This window comes from Arachis duranensis, chromosome 6, assembly GCF_000817695.3.
Source record: "Arachis duranensis cultivar V14167 chromosome 6, aradu.V14167.gnm2.J7QH, whole genome shotgun sequence".
Lineage (NCBI taxonomy): Eukaryota > Viridiplantae > Streptophyta > Magnoliopsida > Fabales > Fabaceae > Arachis > Arachis duranensis.
This window is the reverse complement of record NC_029777.3, coordinates 96,990,769-97,002,424: the sequence shown is the minus strand read 5'-3', so window position 1 is coordinate 97,002,424 and position 11,656 is coordinate 96,990,769. Positions and strand designations below refer to the sequence as shown.

The following is an 11,656-nucleotide window of genomic DNA, read 5'->3' as shown; positions in this document are numbered from 1 at the left end:
TATATACTCGATAATTAACGCTATTGTCCGACAAAAAGGAAGATACAATTGACCCAAAATTATTGCTCACCATTCCAACCGTTGTTTGACAAACCTAAAAGCCAAAGTTGTGTAAATTATACTACGATTTAGTTTAAAATCAAAATAGGTACGTGCTTGTGCTTGTAATTTTTGCCATTTTTACAAGTTAGAATACTTTTAAAAATACTTGAAAAGAAATTTTTTAAAATTGGCTTGTACTTATTACAATTAAAATATTTAGTATAATCTCATATATTAATTAATATCTAAATTTAATTCTTATATTAATATTTATTATAATATTTTTAAATTTTAAAAATTATTTTACCAAATATATTTGTTGATGTTTGTACTTGTTAAAAATTACTCTTAATTTAATTTAGCAGACACAAATATTACAATTTTAAAAAAAAACTATCTTTTAAAAATTATTTTGTACAAGTTACTTTTCAAAAATATAAACTTTTTCAAACTAATCTTACTGTATACACTAACCCCGATAAAATCCATCAAATTCAATATTTCTGCATTTTACAAAAATATGGTAATGAGCATTGTACAGCATATGATAATGAACTATTATATACATGAAGTAACATATCAAGAAAAAACCACATATAAATATCACTTAACCTAAACGGAAGTCACTCAAACACCCTAAATAATGTTTCTATTCTAGAGGCTGGATTGTGCGGCAAGCAAATATGCTCCCTCCCATCTGTGATGGGTTTAGTGCATTTTGGGAACTATATAACGTTTTATTCTTTTTTTTTATATTTTCAACAATAAAAAACATTAAAAGAACTAAAGGAGTCGGGAAATTTAAAGGGACGAAGATAATTATACTTTTCTCCCCGGTTCATCATACAAAATACGAGTAACTTAATCAATCTCTCCCTCTTCTACATCATTCACAGGGTTTGAAACACAGGGTGGCTCTCCTTCCTCTTCCTCATCATCCACTTTCATATATAATCCAAGCTGTTCCAAGGGATTGTTCCCGGCAAACTTGAAACTCCCCAGACCATCCTGAGAGTGATCAGGACTTGTCTCATCAACAGAGCTCGGCAACTGCTCAGCAGGCACAGCTCTAAGCATTTCCAAATCTTCGAGAAACCGAGAATTCTCATTGATTTCAACTGTCTTTTCCATCTGCACAGATGCCAGTATATAACCCAATAAAATCTGAGCAAATGGGCAATGGATGCATTTCGGCAAGCCAGAGTTTGCCTATTTACCTGCAGTAATGCTTGTCTTGCGGCTTCTCTTTCGAGTTCCCTCTTTCGTTTGGTTTCCGCAGCTGCTTCTGCTTCAGCCCTCTTTCGAGCATCTTCAGCAGCCTTTGCTTCGGCTTGTAGCCTTGCCTTTTCTGCTCAAGAACGAGTCAACCTCACACAGGTTAGTTAAAATTCATAAGTTGGATAGCAAGTATGTGATCAGCACTCTTATGTGGCACATGTATTAAGATGCAAATTACCTTTTCGTTGTTCCATTTCAAGTTTTTCTCTAACCTGGCGCAACTTTTCTGGATCCCCTTTCTCATCCTGAGCTCAGCCAAATTTAATCAAATTAAATTTAATTTAGATATAAGTAAGGATCAGAAGGACACGTTAATAGAGAATATTGTTTCATGTCAGTTCAAATATAAAATGTACTTACTTGTGTGAGCGTCTTTTCTCGTGCTTTCAAGATAGTATCAGCAAATCGCTTCTTCAATATGGCAGCTCGATAAAGTTTATCAGGAGAAACCTGTCTCTCGGTAGGACCACTGTCTCCTGCAACATAAATAAGATTCTGTGTTCATGTAGTGCATATCACTAAAAGATGTATCTTCAGTAAACCACGCAAACTTACCATCCTGACGGTAGTCAGAATCAAGAGAACTTGGCTTATGCTGAGAGTTATCCTCAAGTTGATCTAAGCCACTAACAGATTCTGCAGGGAATAACAGGTAAGGGCCCAATGATTAATAAAAGATAATGTAAGCTTTATCATTAGTAATAATAAAAAAGTATTCCCAATTAATGTCTAAAATCTCAATAGGTGGATTCACTATATATCATTCTCTCATTTGAATATATAGAAGAGGGAAGGAAAAAAATGGACTTCCTTGAAGTTATTTTATGTGGATACTGCTGTGTTTCATTCATGTTTGACAATTCAGATGAAAAGAACAATTTATGGAACAAGTTAAACTTTTAGCATTGTTTGGAATTGACAAATTCTTTAATAGTCTAAGCTCTTGATCTAGAGATCCGAATACCATTTTGGCTCAGGATAGGTCCCATGAAATCAGCAATGTTTTTTTCCAAACAGGGGTATTTAGGTTAGGGTCATCATGATAGTCCATAACCAAACACCAAGGGGAGCATTTGTTTGAGCGCAGGACAGAGAGAACAGTGTGATTAAGAACCAATAATATAGTAAAACAGGAGCATTTGTTTAAGAACCAATAATCAGTCATATTAGTGATTAGTGATTAGCTCGTGTTTTACTATATTGTTTTGTGATTTAATTGTACTTAGATTGTGACTCTGTTGATAATTTATTGATTTCAGTTATGAATAATAATATCAACCAAGAAGCATTTGCTGATAATAATATTTCCGTGGATAATAATTTGGTTGCTAATCAACCAAGTAATGAATGAAAAGCCACAATATCAATGTTTATTTTGTCTACAATTTTTGGAGGAGGCAAAATTCACAGAATGAAAAAACACTTAGCAAAGATAACCGGAAATGTTAGAAAGTGTCCTAAAGTTCCGTATGATGATATGTGTATTTTATTAGGTGATATTGATGCTCATTTATATCAAAGTAACAGTGGTAGTAGTGGTCTTTATGCTTCATCTTTTGATTCTTCTGCTCAAGAGGGTGGAAATGAAGGTGAAGATGATCCCAACAACGCAAATCTGCAGCAAATTTTTGCGGATTTTGATGATTGATGACACTTTTATGTTGGCAATTCATATTTCATATTTGGATTTAAGTTTGTACTTTTTCTAAAGATCTTAAGACTTCGGTTGATGACATTTCATGTATTGCTTTAAATTTTGAAGATATTTTAAAGTTTATTTTAGACTATAATTATGTTTTAGAGTGTTTATTTATAATTTATTTATTATTTTATTATAAAACAATTTTTCCAGTTGGATCACGATTGAACTGATTGAACCAATAAACCAATAACCAGAGCGATTCGATGATCGATCCGGTTTTCAGAACCTTAGTCTTTAATACCACAGGCAGCCAACTTGACCTATTGTATGGTCACTGTGAAATAAGTCTGAAATGGAATTCAAGGAAAACCTTCTGAGATAGTTAGATGGAAGTGAACTCTAGCATTTCTCGTAATTTGAATTCCTTCAGGATCTTGGTGTCTCCTATTTTAAAGATTAAAATCAAAAGTTAAACTAAGTTCCCCCTGTTTCGATGAGCACAACAGCTGATCCCACCTGTTGTTTGATTAGCAGAACTTGGTGACTTTAATAACTATCAACTACAATCCCAGTCGAACAATACTCTCTCGTGCTCTTTTTCCGTGATTGAATGACTTCATTTTTTGCAAGATTTGACTCACTAAGTCGTGTAATGTTTTTGAAATGCTTTAAAAAAACTAAATTTGTGATTTTTTTATAATTTAACAAATACCAAATAAGATTAGAAGTACACTGTTCTGATAATATTTTCTCACATGAAAACTTACTCTTTGAAAACTCATCTGCATAAAATTTCTTTCCTAAATTTTTGTGTGTAACCCAATATAGCCATAATGGGGAGAGAGAAGGTGAATGTGATGGTGCACCCACCAAAGAGTTAAAAGTTGTGGGAAATGAAAATGAACATGTCTTGTGGGTTTGGATTGTGAGGAAGAGGAACAAAAAAATTTGGAGGAACTTAACATATGGATTTTGAAGGTTTGAAGTTTAATTTTATATGGGAAAAATTCAAAACTTAGAAATTCAATTTTAATTTGGATTTTCAAGCTTCGATGATTGAGAATTTTATCTATTTAGAGCTTTTAGGAATGAATTTTTGCATAAAATGGAAAAAAAAAAGGTAAAGAAAAATATGTATCAATTAGGACCCATTTTTGCAAGAGAGAATTTGTGTGTGTGTATGGGAAAAAAGTAAAGAAAAATATGAAGCAGTTAGGACCCATTTTTGTCACGAGATAATTTATAGGACTTTGGACCTTTGAGGCCAGGACACATCCTTGCTTTCCTTGCCAAAAGTTGGTCCTTCCTTGATGCTCCATTGGCAAGTCCCTTCCTACCCTATTTGCATGTCAACTTTACAAGGAACCAAGACCGTAAAAAGCTAGCCATTGAAAGGGTTATAACATCCCACCCCTGCCCAAACAGGCTGGATGTTCACTAGCCCCTTCATTAGTCCTGAGCGTCTCAGTTCTGGCATTACAACCCACATCACCAACTTTATTTAAAGGATATGGTGGAAGTCTCTAGTAGGAATTGAAAAGAACCCTAAGAGAACCACATCAAAACACTATCTATTGTGATTGGGAGTTGAAGGGCTTATAAACCCCACATCGGAATCCCATACTTCCATTGAGGGTTGAATCAGATAACTTGCAGTTGGATCCTAACATAATCCTAGTTGGATAATGCTCTCATTAGAATTGAGTAGACCTAACTCAACCTCTTAAACTAGCTCAAGATGAAAGGATTTTCCAACAATTATAAGTGATATCAAGGCCTTGTCTAGGCAATATGGAACTCTAATAACTTCCGCTTTATATTGTACACCTTAGTGCAGTTATCAAAATAGCATCTAGGCTTGGAGAGTTTAATTTTAGCATAAAGAAATGCATTCTTTTTTCCAAACTGTGAATCATGTTTTTCACCTTCAATTAGTATGAAAAAGACAAACCAAGAACTCACGATTTATTTCAAGGTCATCAGTAGCCTTAAGCTTTTCTTCCAATTGATCCCCAGAACCCACATTTTCTGGTTCCTGTAGAAGAACCCAAACCAAAGATTAGATTACAGCATGTAGCAAAAGAAATCATAGAACATATTAGGAACAGCACCAGCAATTACAGATAACCAAATAAAATCTTCCACTTAATAACAAACCAGACCTTTGCAACATTTACTGGACTTGCTTTCCCATCACCGGATTCACTACCAGAAGAACTACCAGAGTCCATATCTGCACAATGCCCACATCAGATATTATAGTCGCCAGTTGATGTAAAAATTATGGGCAATTCAAAAGAGAATTCCAAAGCATTTAGCTGAAAGGGAAGTTGTCCAAATGGTGTTTGAGTATGGCCAGAGAGAGAGAGAGAGAGAGAGAAAGATAATAAACAGCAATGAGGTAATAGTGGCCTTGAGATTCTAAAATGCAGAATCAAAAGCTACTGAAAGTTTCTTCAAGCATGTTGCAATGAATCATCAGTTAGCTTGCAGTAAAATGTAGCCAAATGTCCCAAGTTAGTGTTCAACTTCATTGCCTAAGCTATAAGGCTATAAGGCTATAAGGCTACAAAAGCGTTTGACGTACTCAAAATCTAAATCAAACAAGTAAACTTTAGGTGCAGTAACATCATCTGAACAAATAAAAACTATTTTCCCTCATCTGGAAACAAAACTAGCATTTTTACTTCAAGATTTGCATAGGTCTAACTATGAATGCATTGGTTGCTTTTCTGAAAATTCAGTTTATAGCTGTGATAAAACAACAGAAAAAGCATATAATATATTATTGTAATACTCCCCTATCATGTACCAAATGTATCACATAGTCACACATTATTTCCGTATACAATGCATCATGTAAAAATTCAAACCCCACTTACCACTGGAGCTACCAGGACTTAACCGTTTGTCCATAGTATGAGTTGTATCCTTTTCAATGTCCAAAGGAGGACAGCTAGAGACAGGAGGCTCATTTCCCCCAATGTCCACTTCTTCATCAGCTGGATCATTAGCTACAAGTGGCACAAATTCAAATAGAAAATCAAATTTAGTACACAAACACGTGCAGGTGCATAGATACACAAACACACAGAGTATAACCTTTAAATGCTTGCAAAGAAGAATTGCTTGGCCCAGAATCATTCAACAGCTGCAACAGAAAACATAGATAACCAGAAATAAAAATCATAAATTCAGTTGTCATCCATTATTGGGAGAGAGAAAGGAAGAGGGGGGGAGGGGGGTTTCAGTAACTTAGTATCAAAAAGGCAGCTCAGTACACAAGCATCCGCACCCAAAGGGTATAATGTAGGTTACATGGATGATTCCACCGATACGATAAAATTTGATTAACTAAAATTATGAAAGGGTTAAGAAATTGATATACCTCTATTTCACACGCTTCCACCTTTGCATTGTTCTTCTGCTTCTCCTGCAAATAGTCGTCCAATAGCTTGCGTAGTGTGAACAATGTATCATCACTGAGATCATCAATATCAATCTCAATTTCATCCTCTCCACATTCTCTACCATTTGAACTCTGTTCTTTTAAGAATTCAATAATATGGACAGGTATTTCTCCCAGCAAAGACTCCAATTCTCTACCTAGCTTGTGCTTCTCTTGATCCGACATAACCCGCTTAGGAGGTGGCAAAACTTCAGGTTGAGAGGGCACTGATGCAATTTTCCTCCTTTTTGAAGGAGGCATTGGCTTTGCACTTTTCACATCTTCAAAAGTGTCTGACTTCGCAGGCAGTGGCAGAGCATCCATTTTTGGAATTTTCTTCTCAATTGTTTTCCATCTCACTTCAAAATATTTGTTGAGGGCATCAGCCATGAAATGGACATCATTCCCAGGGGGATTATAAGTCATTGCATTCGAAAATGTAAGCCTCACATCTCCAGCAAATTCCAAGGGACCCTTATATGATCCAGCAGCTATCTTTCTTTTTATTGTTCCCAAATCCATAGGATGCTTGATAATTGTGAAATAATCAGGAAGATTCAACTTCACCACATCTACAGGTGAGTTGAAAACCCAAGAAAACTGGTGGCTCATCAACCGTTTCAACAGCGACTCACAATCTTTCATCAACAAAATATTTGCCGTGCTGGGTGAAGAATTCTTTGCGGCAGACTGAAACTTGCCGGTAGATCCCCGGTTCCAGCTTCGAGGTTTATCAGCTGATGCTTTCAATTTATTCACCGGTATGGAACTAGGAATCGACGGTTTCCTCGAGTTATCAATCCGGGATGCATTATGCTTATTCCCATTGCTACAGCTTAGAATATCACTGGAGGATGACAGTGCAACACCGCTAGCTGCTTGTAGTTCAACCTTCTTTTGAAGTGCTCGAATCTGCTCAAGCTCTGATCTCAGCTTGAGTACCAGGTCTTTTCTTTGAAAGTGCGACAACTTCGACAATGGAACAACTTGCATTGGAACCCCAAACACATCGCGCCGGCTCGAATTCAAACTAATACATTTCCTTGTAGGAACACAAGAGTCCTCTGAAACAGTAATTTCAGTGTCTATTCTTCCAGAGCTACCAGATCCCTCGGATTCGCCGGCTGTCCCAACAGTGTTCCCATAATATCCTCCAGAAAACCTACTCTTTGCCATCGTAACACAAGCAAAATCCGTTCCCAAGAACAATTTATCGGTTCGCTTCTAACCGCAAGGTGTAGTTCAGGATAACTGTTCAGAGATGTCAATTACATAAAAACCATAATTCAACAAGGCAATTTTCAAAATTAGCCTACTACTAGAGATAGAGGTTAGAAAGGGGAATGAATTGTTGCACCGAGAAATTAACGAAACTGCAAAGAAATTCTTTAGAGAAACATAAAGAAACTCAAATCCCTTTATGCAAATGGTGCAGTTTCACACCAATTCGGCAACTTTTTATACCACAAGAAGTCGAATTCGAATGGAAATTCCAAACACGCATAAGCAATTACCGTTGAGTAACCGAAAAACACAAGCCAGAAGTAGCAGCGTGCTCAGCGAAGCAGCAATTCGATACTAGATAGAGAGATCACAGGCCTAGAGACGAAACCCTATTGTTTTGCAGTAAACGGAAACAGATGAACGAAACGCCGACGCGTTTTGATGAAAACGACAGTGGGAGGAGTACCAAACGACTTCGTAGCGTAAGACTGTAGGAGGAGCAGCAAGCGAAGAAGAACACAACGACGCCGTTTCAGAGAGCGAGCTTGGTGATTGAGCGAAGAGTGATGAGAAGAAAGCAAAATGCCAAGTCGAAGGGCGAAAGAGGGAGAGACTCGAGTCTGACCTTGTTTTTAGTAAATATATAACAGCCGCCTCCTTACTTTGCAATTTGCTTGGACCGTTGATCCTTTTGAGATTTGAAGATCGGACGGATGCTGCTGATAAAGAGTATCAGCCGTTGGATGTGCTATCAACGTTCACGATTATTTCGTGCCGCAATTTGTTTCTAGACGAGAAGCTTCCATGAAGTGCTGTGACTTCTCTGGCACGCATTTACCGTAATGGCCTCCATCCGATACGCCCTACCAATCGTTAAATTGTCATTTAACCATTTTAAATTTCATATAAATTTACTGCATCTAAATTTTTATTTTTTTATTAGTATTAATTATTTTTTATGCAATATAAATAAAGATAAATTATTAAATTTGTACTTGAAATATTAAAATATTGACAAAAATTATTTCATTTTTATTAATAATAAAAATATATTTAAAATATTTTAAAAATAATAAAAATACTCAATATTAAATATATATATCAAAAATATTTTTTAAACATTAAAAAATAAAATTTAAATTTTAATCCAATTTTTATATGCACTTTTTAAATAATTATCTAAATATTTTTACAAAATTTTGCATCAAACTAATGTGAGAAAGGGGAGTGAGAGCCTTGCAAAAGTAAAAAGTGAAGTGACAAAAAAGGAATACAATTCGTGCAAGAAGAACAATAATAAAATTTGTTATTGGAATCCCCAGATCTAAAAGCCAAAGAAATGCTAGGAGATAGAAAGGCATGTGAATACTGAATCTTTTCTTTCTGACATCTCCTTCGTTTCTCTATTCTTCATGGTGTTGGTGATGCTTCTCACTCTTTTACGTAGGTGAGATTACATGATGGTGCATTATATCTATGTTCTTTTCATTTTTCTTATTTCAATATACATCATACCCATACCAATACCTATAATTTACTTACTATACTTATCATTCATGAACTCTACTTGTACTTACCGATACTGATCCACACTGGATATCAATAAATTCATTCCTTAATTGCATTCATAACACAAATACATCAGCGATTTATTAAATATAAAAATTATTTGTCAATTATTAAAAAATAATATTATTTTAATTATTTTTATCATATTTTATAATATTTTAAAATTATTTTTATGGTTATCTAAAATAAAAGATATTTTTGTCAACTTTTTAAAAAACAGGATGACTTTAGCGGTTTACCCAAAAAATTTAATTATAACTAAAGAAAATTTGTTACTTTGAAATTGTAAGTGCTAGTCACATTTATAGTTATTAAAGACTTCTTTTGTTTGGTTTTGTCATTTATTTAGAAATAAATATGTTTTTTTCTATTTCTAAACTCTTAAAAGTTTTAAAATTATCACATTAATTTTGATTTAAAAATAAAGGTAAAATATGTTTTTTTGTCTTTAATGATGTTGAAAATTTTTAAAATTATTCCTAACATTAAAAGAATAAAATTAAAAAAATTATTCTCACAAAAAATGTGACTCATTGAGTTACCCACAAAAAATGTGAGTCATTTAAAAAAATTTGTGAGATGTGATCAATTAGGAATATGCATGAAGTATCATATGACACCAAAAAAGAAATGCATGAAGTATCAAAAAGAAGAAAAAGACATGCCGCGTCAAAGAGGAAAATATTTAGAGGAAGTACAGGGAGCCAATAAAATATTTGTATAATGTGTATAATGAGAATTTAGGAATGTTTAATTATTCTTGGTATTCAGATAGTTATTTTAGATAGTATGGATGTATTGTATTTGAAAAATTAGTAATATTTTATCTTGAATGTTTATTTTTTAACTCATATTAAACCAAATAAATAGCCAATTGTTCATATTGTACAAATACTCTATTAACTCCCTAGTGGAATTTATTTATGAGAAAGTATAAGAAGCTAATGAAATATTTGTACAATATGTACAATGGAGGTTTAGAGAGTATTAGAGATATAACTATTAGTGTTACTTTTTTCCATCAGCTAAAGCTTTTGGGATGAGTGGTATTTAAAAGATGTTATGTTGGAATAAATTAATTTTAATAACCCAGATCATCTATATTAAATCATAAAAAATATATCATAATGCGGAAGTATACCTTTATTCATAAGAATCAGAAATTGATGGAAGAATTTAGATCTTGTAGTTACCAAAGCCTTCTGTATCTCTAGATGGCTGAATTGTGACTCTTTTGATGGGAAAGGAGTAACAAATGTGGCTTTTGTATTTATATTTGAGCATAGCACCCATTAAACCCTAAAGCCCAAATAAAATAGTATATAAAGTCCAAAAGATAATATATCTAAAATCCAAAAGATAATTATCTAAAGAACAAAAGATAATATCCGATTTTATTCTCATTTAATTTTAAATCAAAAGTAATAATGACTTATTCAATTTAACAATTAAAACAATAAATGAGATCACCATTATATAAGTTATTTAATTTAAAATAGCATAATTTATGATTATAATTAATATATGTATTACCCATAAATAAATTAAAAAATTAAAATAATTTCTTAACAAGTTATCGATAAAAATTTTTTAAAAATAAAATAATTTTGACAAAAATAATTAATTATTAATTGAATTACCTGTATCTAAAGTTAAATATTAATGTGTCAGTTAATAATTATTATAATTACAAAAATTATTCGTACTTTTAATTTGTATCATTTTAAAAATATTTTAATTTTAATTTTTAAAAAAAATTAAAATTTTTAAAAAATTAAAATTAAAATATTTTTAAAATTATAATAATTATTAACTAATACACCAGTATTTAATCTTAATTTTACCGCGTCAAACGAATTAAAATAGTAGACAAAAGCTGTACCGTTAGACAAAATATCTTTTGTACATCTAGTCATTGATTTAGGTGAAAAAAGATCATTCACCTGGTTTTACATGGGAACACAGACTGACACCGAGCGAAGGACACATGGGAATTGAAATTTAAAGTATTAAACAAACGCCAAGATGGCAAAAACCATTGGCGCCGAACCTTTGTTTCCTCAAAGGGATTCTCTTCGCTTCTCCCATTCATTCCTTCTTCACTTCCAACACCTCCTTTTCTTTCATTTATTTCTTCCCCCTAAATTAATAAATGGCTCTTCTCACTCTCTCGGCTCTAAATCCTTCTCTTTCCCACAAAACCAATGTCAAGGTTTCACCAAAAGCACTTCTCTGCAACCAAGCTCGTTCTCTTCTTCTGCTTCTCCACTATTCTCGGTCTTGCCCTCGTCGCTAATCTCATTTGGGAGTCCTTCTCTCATGGCCACGTAGCAACTACGTCCAATTGGGTCGTTCGCGACCAAGTTCCCGTTATTCTCTTTCAGAATAATTCTTCCCTTGACACACTTCAAAAGGTAACAATGCCCCCTTCTTTCTATTATGCACACCTCTGT

The 11,656-nt window shown here is 33.6% G+C and overlaps 2 protein-coding genes across 3 annotated transcripts in view; one reads left to right on the top strand and one right to left on the bottom strand.

Annotated features, from left to right (window-relative positions):
- Positions 1–526: 526 nt before the first annotated feature.
- LOC107494846 (transcription factor GTE8) lies at positions 527–8,239 on the bottom strand. Of its 2 annotated transcripts, XM_016115881.3 has the most exons (11): positions 7,925–8,239; positions 6,351–7,661; positions 6,065–6,113; positions 5,845–5,976; positions 5,125–5,195; positions 4,925–4,997; positions 1,876–1,956; positions 1,681–1,796; positions 1,499–1,565; positions 1,260–1,390; positions 527–1,173 (listed from the first exon to the last, which is right to left on the bottom strand). In XM_016115881.3, the coding sequence occupies exons 2-11, from the start codon at positions 7,584–7,586 to the stop codon at positions 904–906; spliced, it is 2,226 nt and encodes a 741-aa protein (XP_015971367.1). In that variant the 5' UTR covers positions 7,587–7,661; positions 7,925–8,239; the 3' UTR covers positions 527–903. The 2 variants fall into 2 exon arrangements, with proteins under 2 accessions (XP_015971367.1, XP_052107297.1); XM_052251337.1 differs by having other exon boundaries at positions 6,351–8,239.
- Positions 8,240–11,230: 2,991 nt separating this feature from the next.
- Positions 11,231–11,656, top strand: part of LOC107494847 (kelch repeat-containing protein At3g27220) — a 7,725-nt gene continuing 7,299 nt past the window's right edge. The window contains exon 1 of the mRNA XM_016115883.3: positions 11,231–11,617. Coding sequence (XP_015971369.1) covers positions 11,408–11,617 — 210 coding nt within the window. The 5' untranslated portion in view covers positions 11,231–11,407. The remainder of the gene's footprint in view (positions 11,618–11,656) is intronic.

What these genes read in the sequence shown, in the direction of transcription:
- LOC107494846 (XM_052251337.1), bottom strand. Translation starts at nt 7,586, where the DNA reads ATGGCAAAGAGTAGGTTTTCTGGAGGATATTATGGGAACACTGTTGGG. An exon ending in TTCTTTGCAAGCATTTAAAG is followed by an intron (nt 5,977 to 6,064) that starts GTTATACTCTGT and finishes TGCCACTTGTAG; the next exon opens with CTAATGATCCAGCTGATGAA. An exon ending in GTCCAGTAAATGTTGCAAAG is followed by an intron (nt 4,998 to 5,124) that starts GTCTGGTTTGTT and finishes GTTCTTCTACAG; the next exon opens with GAACCAGAAAATGTGGGTTC.